The sequence below is a fragment of the Haplochromis burtoni genome, unplaced genomic scaffold, assembly GCF_018398535.1.
Source record: "Haplochromis burtoni strain Fernald_Lab_line unplaced genomic scaffold, NCSU_Asbu1 Contig_67, whole genome shotgun sequence".
Classification (NCBI taxonomy): Eukaryota; Metazoa; Chordata; class Actinopteri; order Cichliformes; family Cichlidae; genus Haplochromis; species Haplochromis burtoni.
The window spans coordinates 1018561-1036890 of record NW_024582428.1 but is presented as its reverse complement, the minus strand read 5'-3'; the positions used below and the strand labels follow the sequence as shown (position 1 = coordinate 1036890).

Sequence of the window (18330 nt, the reverse complement as noted above, 5' to 3'; positions counted from 1 at the left end):
TGTGTGTGTGTGTGTGTGTGTGTGTGTGTGTGTGTGTGTGTGTGTGTGTGTGTGTGTGTGTGTATGATGGGGGTAGTCCTGTGTACGTGTGTGCCTTCATAATTGGGTGGATTTGCAGACAAAGCAGTACGCCAGTGACATTGAGACCAGAGGCAGCTCGCTGTGGGAACAACAAACACGAGAAGGAAATTCGTAATTTTTTTTCATGCAGCTAATCACCTTTAGTTACGGGGGTTAAACTCTGTTTTACTGTGCCTTTGAGGGCGATTCAGACGTGCGTTTTTAAACATTAATTGTTAAAGCCTTGTTATCAGATTGAAATCACTGGACAGTGAGGTGAAATGTGGTGGAAAAATAAGATTCCACTTTTTGGTCCACCTGAGAAAATGATAGAAAAACTCAGTAATATCCGGTGATTTTTAGCTCTGCAGATTTTATCTACAGCTGTTATGCTTCTTCCTTCTCTGTCTTTTTTTTATTTTTTATCCCTTTTTGCATCTGACTGTGATCAAGGTGCTCTTTTGTGAGCCAACCTGCACCCCGCTGCATTCAGCACAGTGACAACAGTCATTAAATATCCATGATCAGTCATACATATTCACTGTGTTGTGTGTATAAGCTGAGCATTAATGAAGTTGGATGTGCGGCAGCTTGTTTTAATTGGATTTGTGATGAAAAAATCCACACGTTTCTTTGGTTATATCTATCTGTGGGACCATAGAAAACACACAGCTTGTAAATCTTACATATTCTTTGCCAAAAACAAGTCGAAAAAGAGAAAACATCCCCCTTCCCAGAGGCAGTACTTAACAAGGGACGTCTTCTAAAGTGCACTTAAGTCCAGACTAAACTGCTCTTATATAATGTTCCTTATGTGGCATGAGACAATGGATGCAACCCAAGAGCAACACGAGGACACAAGGTTTGTGTTTATCTGTTACCGCCGGGTGTATAAGGCAGATACAGCAGCTCCTAGTTGTCATAAATACTGGAAGCTTTTAGTGGAAAAGCGTCCAGCTGCTGCAGGTGGAATGACAAAGGAAAACGGGGGGAAACAAAGAGGAAGAAAAAAATGTGAAGGAATGAATGAAACAACATATTGTTTCTCAGCTCGTTCTCCCTCCTTTTCGCCGTCTCTCCTGGGACCATCGAGGTGGCAGAATTGGTGACGAACAACAAGAAAATGCAGCATCCTGATTGGCTCCTTCCCCTCTCATTGTGACCTGTTAAATTCATCCATTGCTGCACCGTAGCTCAGCTTACTCCCCCCACCTTCCTCCTCCTCTTCTGGCTCTCTCCGCCTCCCTCCCTCCCAAGCGCTGTTTCTGCCTGGTGTAGAGGATGGGGAAAGCGGATTAACACACACACACACACACACACACACATATATACAGAGCCATGTGGGTTGACGCGTTCACCTACACGAGAGCGAGACACAGGAATTCTGTCGCATCAGGATTTCACAAACACCTTCCAAGGAGTGGAGATTTATTGAGTTTTATTCACTGAAGTTTTCAGGACAGATTTCTTGTTGCCTGCCTGGCTTTTTCTGTTTGTTTGTTTTCTGTTTGTTTTTTGTTTTTTAATGAACTGGAATTGCACCATTTAACCCCATCAGTATGCTGCGCTAATCTGATTGGTTGATCTTTGTGGTTCTAAGACAGCAGGATTGGTCCCATGCTGGCTCCTCGGTTTGGGTTGTTGTTGTCAGATGGAGCTGTGAGATGATTTAGTATAGTTGTTTTGCTATTTTTTTTTTTTTACTTTATTAATTATTCTGGGATTTTTTTTTTCTTATGTTATTTATTTATTTTATTTTAAAGCAGCCTTTAAGAATAATTAAATTTTTCAGCAGGCTGTTTGGTTTATTGTTTTAATCAGTGGGATTTGAACTTTGTTTTCTTTTATATTATTTTTTCTTTTTCTCTGTTGATCCCACAATGCCGAGCCAAGAGTCGTATGTTGTTAGGAGGGGTAAAAAGAAGTCACGCAGGCGAGGCGAGAAGGAAATAAGTCAGAAGGGCTCTTTGTTTACTGCCGCGCTCGCCTTGAATGCCAGTGCTGGTTCAATTCCCTCCTTGCCACTCTCCGCGGGCTCCTCGGACCCCAGTGCTGCAGCCAACCGGGCAACAGCCCCCTCCAAACCCACCTCCCCTGCTTCCACTTTCTGGCATCCAATCCGATCTTTTGCCCTTTCACAGCTCACATCACTGGTGCGGCGGGCCACCCTGAGGGAGAGCGACTTGGCGCCCAAGTATGAGAAGGTCCACAACTTCAAGGTGAGACACTCCTTTGCTCCCCAAATCCTATTTATGTGTGTGAGTGTGCTGCCAGAATCGCTGATTCAGCTCGTGGGGACTTATTCAAATTCACCATAGAAGGCTTAGAGTGCTAAGAAACACACACAAACGCACACAGACACACACAATCTTCATGTTTTCAGCCTTTGTTTACTTTTAGATTCCCGTACAATGATTTTGTGTATTATTAGTGAGAGGCACAACAGAGCCACAGTGTCCCGAGCTCAAGAGAAATGTGGACAGACACACACACAGACACACAAAGAGTACTGCGATGTGATGGAGGTTATTAGCATTTCATTATACAGAGCCAATTTGTGCAATAAATGAGCAGATTAAAACTCTGCTCTCACTATAAATTGTGTCTGAGCACCCTTTCAGCACTCCTGTTGTGTCTCCATCAGTCTTTTGTCAGTCTCTAATAAAGGTTACTGCTGGTATTCAGGTATTACTTGACCCAATCTGGATCATATGAATAATTTTCCCACCCTTTTCTCTCAAATATACAATTATTGGCTATTTTGACTGATGTGTTTCACTCTTTTTATTTTTTCTCTGACCCAATCTGCTGCTGTTTAATAATTATTGTGGCAAATATAACGTTTAAACACATCGAGTGTGTCTTTTTTTATGCCTATTTAACCAGGTTCATACATTCAGGGGTCCCCACTGGTGTGAGTACTGTGCCAACTTCATGTGGGGTCTCATCGCTCAGGGAGTGAAATGTGCAGGTAAGTCACAAACAAACAAACACATTCTTTCTCGCCATAAAGTAATTTTCCTCTTCCAATCATGATTCAGTTTCCAATTCTTTCACTCGTACTTTCTGTCTTAAAGCATGACTCAAAAGTAGGAGAGCAGGCTAAAGTTAATCACTTTCACTGTTGTTGACTCATCTGCGCCGTTTCATGGATTTTAAAATGTTAAAAGACTGGCTTGGGTGCCAAAGAACAAGCTGTCAGTGTGATCACTACTGCATGTGTGGGTGATTGAACTGGGCTTCTGCAACGCCTACATTTAAAAGCAACTTTCATCATGCAGTCTAACAGTGACTCTTAAGGATCATCACAAGTAAAATAAAAAATAAAAAAACAGAGATGTCTAAAAATGGACATAAAGTGACATAAAACAAAATTCTGGGTTTCTTTGTCAGATTGTGGGTTGAACGTCCATAAGCAGTGCTCCAAAGTCGTACCCAACGACTGCCAGCCAGACCTTCGGCACGTCAAGAAGGTGTACAGCTGTGACCTGACAACGCTGGTCAAGGCCCACAACACCAAGAGGCCCATGGTGGTCGACATGTGTATACAGGAAATTGAGGCCAGAGGTGAGAGAAAGAGAGCGTGTATGTGTGACTCAGAGATTATATAACAGAAAAAGGCTTTTAAGTATTGTTTGCAGCAAGGTTAAGAGAAGTAGGGGGAGGAAAGGAGAACACCCACGAGGCTGGCGTTCATATGCAAGATGCGATTGCCTTTGTGTGTGTCAGCCCACCCACTCAATGCTAAAAAGATGTACGCAGGCAGCTTCATCTGTGAATGTAGGTGTGTGTGTGCGTGTGTGGAGAGTGACAGTTTTCCCTTCAAGAGAGCTGCCACAGACAGCATTTTATTGATGACTTGAGTGAAACTAATACGTGAAATCAATAAAGACTTGAAAAGATTGAACTTGACTGGAGCGTGAGAGACAGTTGAAGTCTTCACCCCACGCTTTATTTCTTTCTTCTGCCTTCACATATGTTGTGTTTGTGTGTGTTTAATAATCATTTTTGCATCCATTTCAGTTGTATTTGCTAATAGCAGGAAAGAAACATAAATTTTATCATTTCTTTAAGACATAAAGACATTCTCATCTGAGAGGCTGTACACTGAATTTTTTTTAGTTGGTTATGCAGAATTTAAGCTTATCGTAGTCATCAAATTAATATTGGTACGATTTAAACCTTCCAGGTCTTCAGTCAGAAGGTTTATACAGAATATCAGGCTTCAGCGAGCTGATTGAAGATGTTAAACTGGCCTTTGATAGAGGTAAGTGTCGCCCCCCAATGTTCCATAAGCAGGTTCTTTTGCCAAATAAATTAAATGTCATGCGCACGATTGTTCCTCCACAGACGGAGAGAAAGCAGACATATCCTCAAATGCTTACGAGGACATCAACATCATCACCGGAGCCCTCAAACTGTACTTCAGAGAGCTGCCCATACCCCTCATCACGTATGATGCCTACCCACGCTTCATAGAAGCTGCAAGTAGGTCTAACGTTCAGGCTTTTAACCACAATTTACCTTAAAACTCAAAGATGACTTGTTCAGGGTTATAGGGAAATAAGCAACAAAAGGAGTCCTAGACAACCCTCTCTTTTATAGGTCACCAAGAGGCAACTCTGTCTGGATCCTCTTTAAATTTTAATTGAATACCCCTGGTTAACATCAGTTAAAATTGTATGGTTACATTTTTAACCGATGTTAGCCAAATGAAGGCGGTTTAGACACGCCAGTATTCACTCTCATGAGACTTCTAAGCTTCCTATTGGAGAAATTTAGGTTTCTGAAATAACTGTAAAAATTTAAACAGATTCAATAAAACCTTAGTTAGAACTCCTGAAAACAGACTGTTAGATAGAAGATCGACGTAGCCACCATTGGTTGTTAAAGTTTATGGAACTATGCCATCTTGGTTTTTGGGGAGGTGATAATGTGGTATGGTTGGTTTGCTTATACTTTACCCAAAGAGTATCTATTACCCTCCTTAACAGAAGTCTATGTCTGTTCGGGCTGTTTCTTGAACAGAAATTACTTTAAAGGTACCTAAATTAAACCACACTTGTATGATGCTGGCTAAAAATACTTTCATCACAGACCTGATATTTAGTATTTAATATTTTTATTTTAAAGGCCAAAATCTCTACATAGTGGGCCCCAAAATTAAAACAAAATTGTAAATTACACATACTTAAAGTCATAGCTTGCTTTATTTTTTATTTTAGATCAAATGTGGTAAATTACCATAGAATTTCATTAAAATAATACTTAAAACTTGTGACAAAGGTCATAAACTCATTAGGAAAATATTGTTAAATCAGATGAGACTTGAGGTCTTTTGTTTTTTGTTTTTTATTTTTGAAAGACATCTATTCAAAATATTGACCTGGAGGCTAAACCTATCATTTGTATAGATGCACTATCTCAATATTTTCGTGTGTGCGTTGTAGAAATAACAGACCCAGAGAAACGACTGGAGGCCCTCCATGAGGCCTTGAAGCTGCTGCCACCAGCTCACTGCGAGACGCTGCGATACCTCATGGGTCACCTCAAGAGGTCGGACACACACACGAGCAGTTGTTTTACTTTGTTACATACTTATTTCTTTGGTATCTCCATTATTATTTGACTGTTGTTTTTACATATTATATAAATTGGTCTCTTTCTTCATTCAGAGTGACACAATACGAGAAGGAGAATCTCATGACTAGCGAGAATTTAGGCATCGTCTTCGGCCCAACACTTATGAGGGCGCCCGAGCTGGATGCCATGACGGCACTCAACGATATCCGATATCAGAGACTTGTGGTGGAAGGTCTCATTACCAATGAAGATGTGTTGTTCTGAGGTGCAAGAGGAGATAAAAAGAGAGACTGGGGATGACACTTGAATGCTTTTAAAGATAAAAAGGTGGCTTCTAATGAGAAAATGAGGGAGAAACTTGTGTCTCGCTAGAGAGGATTAAAAAAATATACTACCTGCTTTTGTGATGGTTGGATAAATCGAGAAATGAAGGAAGTGTCTGTCTTCATGAAAGCAATTTAACAAAATCTATCTTGAGACACAGCAACTTTGAGTGAAGAAGTGGATGGAAGGACCCAGCATTTCCCTAAAGTTTAATGGAAATAGGAGCAAAACATCAAGTCAACGAGCTCTACTTTGTCTCTATGAGTTGGTATTAGAAACACCCTGTATCAGCGAGAGAATTAACAATGTGTGGTAGAAACACTGCACCATCTATCTTTAAGTTCTTGTCATTTCTTCCTACAAGGATGCCTTGACTTTTTGGATTGTGGAAAAACATGACTGTATTGAAAATGTTAGCTTGGTTAGTGTTTATCATTGAAAGTCCTGGTAAGTTTTCGTTGTTTTCTTAGTGTCAGTGTGTCCCGTTTGATCCTCTTGAAGAGAAGAAGCAGCAGCACTGGCTTCCTAACAGTAGACAGCCGGATGAATGAATGAATGAATGACTGGAAAAAGTGTATTGCTCACGTTTGGCACATACTCATTCCTCCAAATGGAACTAAAGTGATTTGGACCTATGGCCTTTCTTTTTTCCTTCCTCTTCTTTTGCTCCGCTTTTGCTTCATAGCTCTCCCTTTTGCCCCATAGCTGAATTGAAAACCTGATAGGAAATGACACTTAAAATTCAGTGAGAGTCTATTTAAAGGAAGCGTTTTTCCAGTTCCTGAAAGAGCATCTTTCCAAGTGAAAATTTTGCTTCTGACACAACTTATAAACATAGAGCAAGAAGTATTGTGCCAGACCATCTGTCAGACATGAACACACAGTATTTACCAGTAATTGTCAGGCAGCTTTAGCCGTCATACTTTGCTGTAGTGGCAGATGCCGAGGGGAGGGACACCCTCGTTTGACTTGAAACGCAAATACGTGAGGCCAGTACTGTTTTTTGTTTTGGTTTGTCATTTGTATAAAGCGGTGCTGTAATTAAGCAGTGTTTTGTTATGAAGGAGATTTTTGCAATGAAAATACTAATTGAAATTCATCATCACTCGCCCGACTGCAATTCAACAAAATGAAGCACACTGATAATTTCAAGGCCCATCTCTGTTATTGGCCTGAGTGGGATAATTGGGCAAGTTTTAATATTAAATTGAATCCCAATTGCTTTGCATCGGTGCTTTGCCTCTCCTTCTGTAAACATGTTTGGAAGTCATGTATCTGTCACTTGTGTTGATGCCACTTAATCTAACTGTGAAACTGGAGGAAGTGATGATAATTTCAAGCCCAAAGGCCAGTCTGTATTTCATATCTTAACGTCTGCCTTCTGCAGTGAAGATGAGATTTGTCCCTGACTAGAGCAGGTGACAGATTACAGAGGTTTTTGAGTTTGCTGTAATGTTTTGATGCCATAAACGCAGTGTCCATGATAGAAATAATCTGTCCATGCTTTTTTATTTGTTGTTAAACTAGTGCCATTTGAAAGGGTGGAGGTGTAAAATGAAGGCTTTCTGCATGTACCCCCACCTGCTACTACTCACCTTTACTCATTCCTCCCCCCATTTTTGTCGGGGGGTTCACTGAGTAGTGAAGACCCACCCGGCTTGAAGACCTTTTTGGCTTTTTTTTGGTTTGGTTTCTTTTTTTGTAAAGCAAGGACAGTTGCTGGGTGTAAATCAAATTGATGTAACATAAAAATAGCATCAGCATTTTTCTAATGGATTATGTTTTCATGTTATCTGTTTTCTTTATTTACATTGTCTAACCATAGACTAACTCTTATCAGACTAACCTGATGAAAACTTGTGACCCTTCAGTGATCTGTGACAGCTGCTTTTTTAGCATCATGATTAAAATGTGTTGGGTTTTTTTGGTTTTGTTTTGGGGTTTTTTTTTATTGTCATTGCTGTAAAGTATTTTCTATATGGTTTATGCATGGTGAAGTTAAATTATTAAATATGACTTTAAGTTGGTCGTCTGAATTTTGTGTTTTAATTCATTTGAGTATGGATGTGTCCAAGAAGACCTGCTGAAGTTCAAACTGAGCACCATAATGGGGAAGAAAGGTGATTTAAGGCCAAATTGGTTTCACAAACTGCTCATCTACTGTGATCTTCCCACACAACCGGTGGTTTGAAAAAGAGAAAATATCCAGGGATTAGCAGTTCTCTGGGTGATGACAGATCATAGCGGTCATAGGGGAATAGCTAGACTGTTTTGAGCTGATAGAAAGAAAATAGTCAAGTATTCATTTGATTTAATGGGGGCATTGCAGTTTAACATGGTAATGATACAGAGTATGAAACTGCTGCACAGAGATTTTAAAGGGTTTTTTTTTTTCATTTTCAATCCTTATCCATAGTTGGGCTAATAAACTACTAATTGTAGTATAATTAATTAAATCAAGTGCAGCTCTGACTTACTTTTGACAAACCTTTGACAACAACGGTTGTTTGTAATAATGTAATAATTGTTATACCACATTCTGTAACAATGCTGTTGAATTAATGTAACAGATCCCTTTATACAGAATTTCTGATGACTTTTTGAATTTCCCTGGAACGTAACCAGTTTGCTGTATCTGTGTTATGAGCAGTGACAAGACCTGGAAACAAAACCTCCCTCTTAAGTTCAATATTTCTTTTAGTATAATTTTAATTTTCAAAAACCAATAAATGTTTATTAACATTTTTTAACACTGAGACAATATTGTATACTGTGGCTAAACAACATTTTTAAGACTTCCAAAATGCCTAAACTATTTTAAAGCATTTTCTTTTTAAATTTTGCTCCATAATTTTCTAAATTAAATAATACATAGTGGTTTTAGACATCAGTGTTTTAAAAAAAATAAATGAATCAATAAAAAATAAATAGTAAAAAAGTGAAATAACTAAGTTTGTAAGATAAAATAATGGACTTTGATACGGTAGTTACTTCTGTTTTTAAGCGCTATGCAGCAAAACTTCATGTTCGGGCACGCCTTGTACTTTTTCACACCACGTGCTCATGACTTGGCTCGAGCATCCTCCATTTGCTGCTCGAACTGGTCGTGATGCGGGTTTTTACTCGGACACACCATAGCAAGACTACCACTATATAACCACATGAATTTAGGTTGCCTACAGAAGCATAAAAACTAGTTATTTCTATTTATATTGTTAAAGCAAACCTCAGTGGAAATAGAGTCTGGAGAGGAGTTTACTAGCGGGTGACTGCACGGACTTCGGACATGTGTGTCGAGGGAAAAAAGCGCAGACGATGTTAACTACATGACACAAGGTGAGGCACTGTAGGGCTAGAATGAGGATGCTTGTATTGTTTTTTGTGAATTTCCTCTGTTAAGTTTAAAATAACGTGTTTTTGTGCAGATATTGTTAGCTTGAGGTGGTGACTAGCGAACAACTAGCCACTAATACTAGCCTACCTACTACCTGCTCATTAGCATCAGCATGACGCCTAAACTACAGTTACTTGGTTATTAACACCAGTGCAAATTTTCTTCTTTTTAAGCTGCTGGATATGACTGTTTTAATAAACATATGTGAAAGAGTTTTGTTTGGTGTGCTAGCTGTCAGCAGGTTTAACATTTTTTAAGTTTGAAGGTAGTTGCCAACTTCTTAACCATCACTGTGGCGTGCCAGAAGCACAGTGCACAGTCAGCTGGGTAAATATGCACTGCATGTTCATATTTTTATAATAAAAATGCACTAAAATGTTGGTATGCAGTTTATGCATAATGCTTTTATGAAGTAAGAAGGTTCTACTTCACCCCTTTGGAAAATAAAAAGAACTACATGTGCCAATGCAATACAATACAATGCAATACAGTACAACTTTATTTATATAGCACATTTAAAAACCAGAAATATGTAGAAAGTGCTTCACAGTAATGCCATGTGTGCTCTATTCTAATTTTGAAAATGTTAATGTTTTATAAAGGATTTTTGTTTGTTTGTTTATTTATTTTATAAGGCAACATTTTATAATTGGCAACACTTGTTGCCAATTGATCTTCACGAAATTCCAGTATCCAATTTTACCTATTTATGACAGTGCCATAGTAGCTTTAGCTCCGTTGTGTGTAAAAAACCTTCTTGTTAACTGTAGTGGCAAGCCTCGTTGGCGCAGTAGGCAGCGCGTCAGTCTCATAATCTGAAGGTCGTGAGTTCGAGCCTCACACGGGGCAGAATATTTTGTTTACATCCATATGAACAGAATCGACTTTATGGCACTTTGAGTACATTTTAGAGATATGTTTTATAGATAAATGAATTTCACAGCTACTGTGTCTTGTAGTTTAAAAATTTTAGTTTGCTTGGATTGGATATCAATTTTAGTATTAGTCTTCCTATCATCTAAAACTATGCTAAAGCGTAAGTGTGAATTTTGAAACACTAGGGGTTGAGGTTAAAGCTGAAAGCCCGGCTAGCTCAGTCGGTAGAGCATGAGACTCTTAATCTCAGGGTCGTGGGTTCGAGCCCCACGTTGGGCGTTAATCTTTTCCTCATTTGCCCCTCTTCCTGTTTGTCTTCTTTTGTAATTTTGATGTCCAGTGTTTGGACACTAGAAATTTTACATGTCATTTTCAGTGGGAAACGACTGAAAGACATTGTTGATGTATGCATGTTAATTCAGCAATTCGATAAGAGGCATCTGTGAGCATTGGTGGTTCAGTGGTAGAATTCTCGCCTGCCACGCGGGAGGCCCGGGTTCGATTCCCGGCCAATGCAACTGTCTTTTAAATTTTTTTAGTCAATAAATTTATTTCTATGTTCCCTATGTTCTTTGGGTACACAGAAGCATTTTCTTTAATTTTTTATGTTGCTTTTATTTTGGCTTAACTGTTAATATTACTGACCCTAATTGTACTTGTTTGTTTGAAGGCATCAATAAAAGAGACAAAAATACTTATCAGCCTTACATTTTCAAATCCTTAACCTTTCCAATTTGCTTCCCGGTTTTAGATATCGACAATTTCTTGGTAATATGACTTTTGTTGGTCCATTGGTGTGTTGCATCGTAGGCCTCGTTGGCGCAGTAGGCAGCGCGTCAGTCTCATAATCTGAAGGTCGTGAGTTCGAGCCTCACACGGGGCAGGATCTTTTGACACACACATTTCTTGTTTTTGCAAATGGTTATGCATATGCTTATTTCGTTGTATAATCAACTATTACTTCCAGCACCTCCCATGCGTGGCAGGCTGCTAAGACAGCTCTGCTCATTTCTGAGCTTTTGCGTTTAAGTCAACCTAGGATGAGTTATTTTAATTTTCATATGGTCATTAGAGTGTCCACTCTAATGCAATGTGCTTGAAAAGCTTGGATATGACCGTGAAAAAGGTTTATGAACCCTTCATATAGTATGTTATAAAGGTTTATCTTATTAAGAAAAAACCCCCCCAAAAAAAACAAAAAATCATACACACTCCCCGTCGGGGAATCGAACCCCGGTCTCCCGCGTGACAGGCGGGGATACTAACCACTATACTAACGAGGAGATATCTTTGTCACCTGTCTTTACTGTTTAAATACCAGCAATCGGAATAACAGCACTAAAAGTGAGGGATATGTCATTTGTTTCTGCCATTGCCCATGGAAAGCCTTCCCATCGGTTTGATTTCAAGACTCACACGTGACAGGCGATCCTCCCCTATGGATGCGTGCCGGCCCTCTGGAACCACGTCATCCAACTTTCACCACAATTCCTCTTTCTTTTCTCAGGTCAGAATTGTACGGTGGCTGGGAAGTGCAAATCGCAGCAAATTAAAAAACCACAACAAATTAAAAACCCGCAACAAATAAAAAAAAAACCCACAACAAATTACAAAAACCCCCACAACAAATTAAAAATCCTTGATGGGAAGGGATTGTCTGAAATACCGGAAGTGACGCAACGATTAGCCTAATAGGGCTTTTGGAGTGTGATGGCACGAGAGGGGGCGTGGTTTTTGGTTGAGGCGCCATGTTTCTGGCCCAAACAAAGCGCTAGCGAAAGAGGAGAGAAAGTACACGGATAACACCAGCTATGGTTCGTACTTGCTGTGCGGTTGGTTGTAAACTTAGATCGCACGACCGGCAAGGGAATAAGGTTGAAAATGGTTTATCTTTTCATTCTTTCCCCACCTGGAAGCAACATGAGGCAGCTCTTGTATCGGATGTTACCAAAAGAAGGCGTCTAGTCTGGATAGCAGCTGTGAGATGAGCTGATATCCAGTTCTCTTCCATCTCCAAATATCTGTTGGTGTGCTCCAGAAATTTTCATTCCGGTAAGTTATAGATATGTTCATATCACTCTTTATCCGGTCTTTAAGTCTGACGTCACTAGCCATGTCTGGGCTCAAACGCTGCTGCAGGTCCATAAATCACTGAGAGTTGAAAAACTATCTAAAGTCTTTCATCTGTAATAAAATGATCAGCGTTCTGCTCTACCATGTGTAACAATTGAGTTTATCATCCAGGCAACCATGAAAACGAAATGGAATTTATGACATTTAACAGAGTTAGAAATTAGCAGGAAGTTAGCTCGCTAGCTTCCATCTAAATGAGGGATTTTGGAAACAAATTCAAACGTACAGCTCTGCTATCGCTTTAAACATAAATGAAGACAGAAAACTAATCAGCAGTGACGTTTGTAGGGTACTGTGAGTAAAATGCATTTGATTTTCTCTTGAACATTCAAATTAGTGCAATCATAAATTCATTCATGAGGGGCAAATTACAGTGAGAACATGTGGAGGCTCTGGCGAAGTTCACACTGCACGCGAAAGCGCATCAAATCCGACTTTTATTTTTACCCTATGCGACCCATATCCAATCATGGTATGACAGTGTAAAAACAGCACAATTCCGATATTTTCAAATCCGATCTGGGTCACTTTCGTATGTGGTACTGAATCCGAAACATATCTGATGTTTCAGAAAGCAAATTAAGAATCCCTTCCCGTCAAGGATTTTTAATTTGTTGTGGGTTTTTCTAATTTGTTGTGTGTTTTTGTAATTTGTTGTGGGGTTTTTTTTTAAATTTGTTGTGTGTTTTTGTAATTTGTTGTGGGGTTTTTTAATTTGTTGTGGGGTTTTGTAATTTGTTGTGGGGTTTTTTAATTTGTTGTGAGTTTTTGTAATTTGTTGTGGGTTTTTGTAATTTGTTGCGATTTGCACTTCCCAGCCACCGTAGAATTGCGGGAGCCTTAGAACCACTCCTTCGTAGTGGATTTTCAGCCTCCTCTGATGCGAGATCTAGAACAGGGCTCAATCCAAATCATTCTGCCATTGACCGTGGAAAGCCTTCCCATCTGTTTGATTTCAAGACTCACACGTGGCAGGCGATCCTCCCCTATGGATGTGTGCCGGCCCTCTGGAACCACTTCATCCAACTTTCACCACAATTCCTCTTTCTTTTCTCAGGTCAGAATTGCGGGGCACCACACGTTGGCTCCCAAATGACTCCTACCTGTTATTTCTTCTTGGACACTTTGTCAGGTAGGGTTAAGAATGTCTTTGCATTGGAAGCGGATGAACAAGGGCTGATAATTGGTTATCAGCAGCTCCCGAGCTGAGTCTCTGGAGGTTGCCTGGAGTTCCTTTGCCAACAGGGTCCATGGAGAGGGATAATTTGAAGTCATTCTTGCCTGACTGTTAAGTTGGAACAAGAAGTCTATGCAAACCAAACTTGGGTTGGACATTGTATCTGCATTAAGTCAAGATGTTGTTGAGAGTAGACTTTGGAGAGTGGCGCGAATTCGACGAGACAATTGGCAGACTTGTAAGGGCTGGTGGCTGAGCGGTAGAACTGTCGCCTGCCACATGTGAATCACGAAATCAGAAGGTAGTGACTTGTAGCCTAACGCAAGCGATGTTCTTTGATGCGCAGTAGGTGACAGAGTTTGTGCATCCATTTTAAGCGTCTGGAGAGGAGAGTTTGGACAGTAGCGTGAATTCAGCGGGACAATTGGCGGTCGTGCAAGGGTTGTTAGCTCAGCGGTAGAATTGTCGCCTGCCATGCGCAAGTCTCGAAAACTGGCGGTGTTGAGCTCTATCCTCACGGGAGGCATGTTTTGATGCGCAGTTCAGCCACACATTTTTTGGATGTCCTGTCACACCCTTCACCTCATCGGGCTCTGCAAGCTTCATTTGTTGACGACGGTGGAGATGGTGCCTTGAGGCTCTCTTGATACACAGTACGTGGCAAAGGCAACCCATCCATTGTCTACCGCTTGTCCCTTTTGGGTAAGCCGGAGGTGGGTCAAAACACAGTTTCCCTGACCGGGAATCGAACCCGGGCCGCGGCGGTGAGAGCGCCGAATCCTGACCACTAGACCATCAGGGAGCTGCCACAGAGGTGTCTTGATGAGTGACGCGTGGCTGTATCGGGCTACATTTTCCGCTGCGCCTTGAGAGGAGCGCTTGGGCAATGGCGCGAATTTGGTGAGAAAACTGCCACATGTGTGAGCATTGGTGGTTCAGTGGTAGAATTCTCGCCTGCCACGCGGGAGACCTGGGTTTGATTCCCGGCCAATGCACAGCTCCTTTATGCGTGGGGTCTTGGGGGGCATTAAGTTTGTTCTCGGTCACGGCCAGACGGCATCAAGATTTCCACAACATCACATGGTGGACTCTCGCTTGTGGGTGCAGCTAGCAGCGTCCCAGAATTTAGAGGTGGATTTACGAGATCAGATGTATGTGTAGGTTCTCAGTCACAGGTAACGATATCAGATGTCTATGTAGGTTCTTGGTCAAGGTAGCCTTGAGGTCTCTATGGTGCCTCCTTGGGCAACGGCGTCTGGCGGGAGGTGCGGATGAGGCCGTAACCCAAGTGACCTAAGGCACAGGGTTCATAGCAGTGGAAGTCCCAATGGTGGTGGAAGAGTTTTTTACGGTTGGAGTCCAGGTCTTTCCGTGCCCCACCCTATGGTCCCAGTAAAGTGGCCGGGCACCGATAGGGGGCCAGTTCGTCCCCTTGGGTGCAGGGTGACCCTCCGTCCCCTTGGGGGTAGTTGTACCCTGTACACCATTTGTCCCAGGCGTTCCAGAACCCACAGGGTCCAACCCAGTCACTGTCCAGCTTGGAGCATTCGCCCTTTTTCCTCTGGGGGTTGTACACCCAGACCAGTTCTCCGAGGTCAAAATGTTGGCCTCTGGAATGGATGTCTTAATTCCATATCTGCCGCACCCCTGCACTTATCAGTTTCCTCCTAGCAATGTCATGAGCAGACTCCATGTGGAGCTTCCTCGCATAGAACTGGTAGATCCTTTTCAGTTCTTCACCCGCCTATGTCAGGCCCAATAGAACCCCTGCTGGAGGCAGCGGATTGCTTTGGTGACACCAAATTGGCCAGACCCTGAAGCTCCATGCACTGCACGAAGCACCTTCTCCTGCAGGGCCCATGGGGCCACCAAGTACCACCTCATCTCGCTTGTAACTGGTTCCTTTCAGCCCCTTTGCAGCACTCCATTGTATCTGCCTTGCGGCGATACGATGGAGTTCAGTTAGGTTATGTTGAAGTACGGCGACTTTATGGTAGCAATCAAGCGAAGACTTTTACTTCCAAAGTCAGACATCTTTATTTGACATCTTCACACGTTACGTGTGAGAACTATAAGACAGGTTTGTGTTGTTAATCCTGCATGATTCTTGGTCACAACATTTGCATCATGAGAGAAAGGTCATTTTACTCCACACACATGTGGAAAATCATGTAGTTTGACCATAAAAATCCCAGAATAATTAGTATTTGAGATTCCTTTAGCAACATCACTAAAGAAAAATATCTTTTCACGTCACTTTTCTTTCATTAGAAACTATAAAAATATGAAGTTTTTTTTATGTAAAACATGAAAATAACAAAAACCTAACATGTTAAAGATGGCCTGATGAAATTTGTGAATATCTAAGTTCATTGGTGTTTCCATCTGAGAGCCTACAGGGCATAGACTGAGGCTGGGTTTTAGAAATACAAGATGACAACATGAGACAAGGTAACTTTGATAACACTAACATCTAGTTTAAGGTATAAGAAGTAAATGCATCACAAAAGCTAAAAAGGAGTTGCTTCTCCCTAGATTTGTTTAAATAAATTACGACTGATTTGAATAGGTTTGATGCATAGTACAAAAAAAGGTCCATGAAATAGTTCACATCATCTAAGCAAGACTCAATCGGAACCTCAAATGTTAAAGTACATTTGCTGATTGTACTTTTATTACATGAGCTAATGTAGATGCTCTAAAAGCACCCTGACTGAAAAAGAAGCACACATTGGGTGAAATTGTGCTGTAACTTCACATATTGTGATATATGATATATTGAAGTTTTCTGTCTTTTCTTTGAGAAAAGAAAAACAGATAAGTCATAAACTCCTTGCCATACTGATATTATGTAAGTAATGCACACAGATATATGTTAAAAAGGTGAGCTTAACAGTTAAGGTACGGTCCCCGATACAGTCCATACACACTTTGTCATAGATATAAGAGGACTGAAAAAAGGTGTAATAATAATAATTAAAACCATAAATGTTATTTGAGTCATTTTATTTTTTCTAAGTCCAGAAATTACTTTCTGTCCACCATTTGTGTGACTAACAGTCTCACTAGCAGGTGACTGATGTTGTAATTTGGTGATATATAGATAAAAGTGAAATGAAACTTGTGCTGTACAGCTTACGAAGGGGTCCTGTGATGGGCAGTGTGCAATCACACAAAAGAACAACTTAAATTTCACTATAACCCTGAGCTCTATACAACATGCTACCTTTACACACACTTTCTCTAAACTGAGTGCTTGCCAACTACATTCATACTCTCGACATGTAGATCAGGGGAGCCAGGGATCAAACCACTAACCTTCCGATTAGTAGGTGACCTGCGCTACCGCCTGAGCTACAGCCATCCGGTTGTAAACATGAGTAAACCCTCACTACATTTCGGATAAAGTGCACACTCACAAAAAGGTCAAACCTGCATTTGAAACGTTGGCTACCATAGCAGTATAGTATAGAGATCGACAGACCACGTGACTTGTGCGCGTTGCATGTACGAGTTGCAGCAAAATCAAAACACTGCTTCAAGTGCTAGCATTTCCAACCGCGGTAAAGTGAGCCGTCATTTGTGAGCCGCGGTCAAGCCAGCCGCCTCCTATCCGCCGAATAAATTTCCTTGTGCTTTTACACCAGTCTTTACCGTAGCGCCTTTTCCCTTTATATCCTGATTGAAAGCCTATACTCGCGCACGCGCAGAACACGCACACACACAAATTACAATGGAACAGCCCAATACAGTCAATACAATTATGTCTATTTCAAAAATTCATTAAAAATCATCCTGAGTAGTTGAGGTACAACTTTCAACACATCCCTCCTCTGGGACACCTACTGTACCTGTGTGCCAGGTTTCAGCCAGATTCACTGTACAATTCCTCAGAAATTGATGGAAACTTCTATTCAATCCAATACGGTCAATACGCTACAATTATGTCAATTTTCAAAACTTCATTAAAAATCATCCTGAGTAGTTGAGGTCCAACTTTCAACACATCCCTCCTCTGGGACACCTACTGTACCTGTGTGCCAAGTTTAAGCCAGATTCACTGTAAAATTCCTCAGAAATTTAAGGACATTTATATGCAATTCAATACAGCCAATACACTACAATTATGGAAATTTCAGAAATTCATTAAAAATCAACCATAGTAGTTGAGGTACAACTTTCAACACATCCCTCCTCCGGGAAACCTGCTGTACCTCTCGGCCAAGTTTCAGCCAGATTCACTGTAATATTCTTCAGAAATTGCAGGGAACTTATGTTCAGTTCAATACAGTCAATACACTACAATTTTGGCTATTTCAAAAATTCATTAAAAATCATCCTGAATAGTTGAGGTTCAACTTTCAACACATTTCTCTTCTGGGACACCTACTGGGCTAGGTTTCATCTCAATCCGCTGCATCAATAATTGTTTAATATTGATGGATCAAAAGTGCTGCTGAGAGAGTCATGACAGGGACTATAAAGAGACAGCATATTTGCTTGTCTTCACTGACTAGCTTTGAAATCCAGATTTTAATTTTGGAATATTAGGTGTACTTGTGGTTCGTATAGAATTTTAATGTTGAACAGGAATCAGAGTCTTCATCTCTCAGGCCTCTCTTCTGTGGATGCAGCTCACATCATTCTGTACAAAACGATAATTTTTAATTCTGCAACTGTTTATAACCTGCATAGTTCACATTTCTGTATAGCTGTATATCTCATACTTCTGTATAGTTTTTTTTATTTCATATTCTGTATAGTTTTTCATATTGTCAATACT

The 18330-nt window shown here is 40.7% G+C and overlaps 1 protein-coding gene and 7 non-coding genes across 9 annotated transcripts in view; 6 read left to right on the top strand and 2 right to left on the bottom strand.

Moving 5' to 3' along the window:
* The window catches only part of LOC102313387 (N-chimaerin), a 31033-nt gene extending 23017 nt beyond the window's left edge, over positions 1-8016 (top strand). For both annotated transcript variants that reach the window (XM_014338432.2, XM_042221444.1), the window contains exons 9-15: positions 2202-2279; positions 2947-3031; positions 3454-3627; positions 4250-4327; positions 4411-4548; positions 5511-5616; positions 5736-8016. In XM_014338432.2, the coding sequence (XP_014193918.1) occupies positions 2202-2279; positions 2947-3031; positions 3454-3627; positions 4250-4327; positions 4411-4548; positions 5511-5616; positions 5736-5907 (831 nt within the window). In that variant the 3' untranslated portion in view covers positions 5908-8016. The remainder of the gene's footprint in view (positions 1-2201; positions 2280-2946; positions 3032-3453; positions 3628-4249; positions 4328-4410; positions 4549-5510; positions 5617-5735) is intronic.
* A 2121-nt stretch (positions 8017-10137) lies between these two features.
* On the top strand, positions 10138-10210 carry trnam-cau. Its single transcript has one exon. It is a non-coding gene; the product is annotated as a tRNA-Met (tRNA).
* A 233-nt stretch (positions 10211-10443) lies between these two features.
* trnak-cuu lies at positions 10444-10516 on the top strand. The gene has a single exon. It is a non-coding gene; the product is annotated as a tRNA-Lys (tRNA).
* Positions 10517-10683: 167 nt separating this feature from the next.
* trnag-gcc lies at positions 10684-10754 on the top strand. The gene has a single exon. It is a non-coding gene; the product is annotated as a tRNA-Gly (tRNA).
* A 293-nt stretch (positions 10755-11047) lies between these two features.
* Positions 11048-11120, top strand: trnam-cau. The gene has a single exon. It is a non-coding gene; the product is annotated as a tRNA-Met (tRNA).
* Positions 11121-11448: 328 nt separating this feature from the next.
* Positions 11449-11520, bottom strand: trnad-guc. The gene has a single exon. It is a non-coding gene; the product is annotated as a tRNA-Asp (tRNA).
* Positions 11521-14277: 2757 nt separating this feature from the next.
* On the bottom strand, positions 14278-14349 carry trnae-cuc. Its single transcript has one exon. It is a non-coding gene; the product is annotated as a tRNA-Glu (tRNA).
* Positions 14350-14471: 122 nt separating this feature from the next.
* trnag-gcc lies at positions 14472-14542 on the top strand. Its single transcript has one exon. It is a non-coding gene; the product is annotated as a tRNA-Gly (tRNA).
* The last annotated feature ends 3788 nt before the right edge of the window (positions 14543-18330 follow it).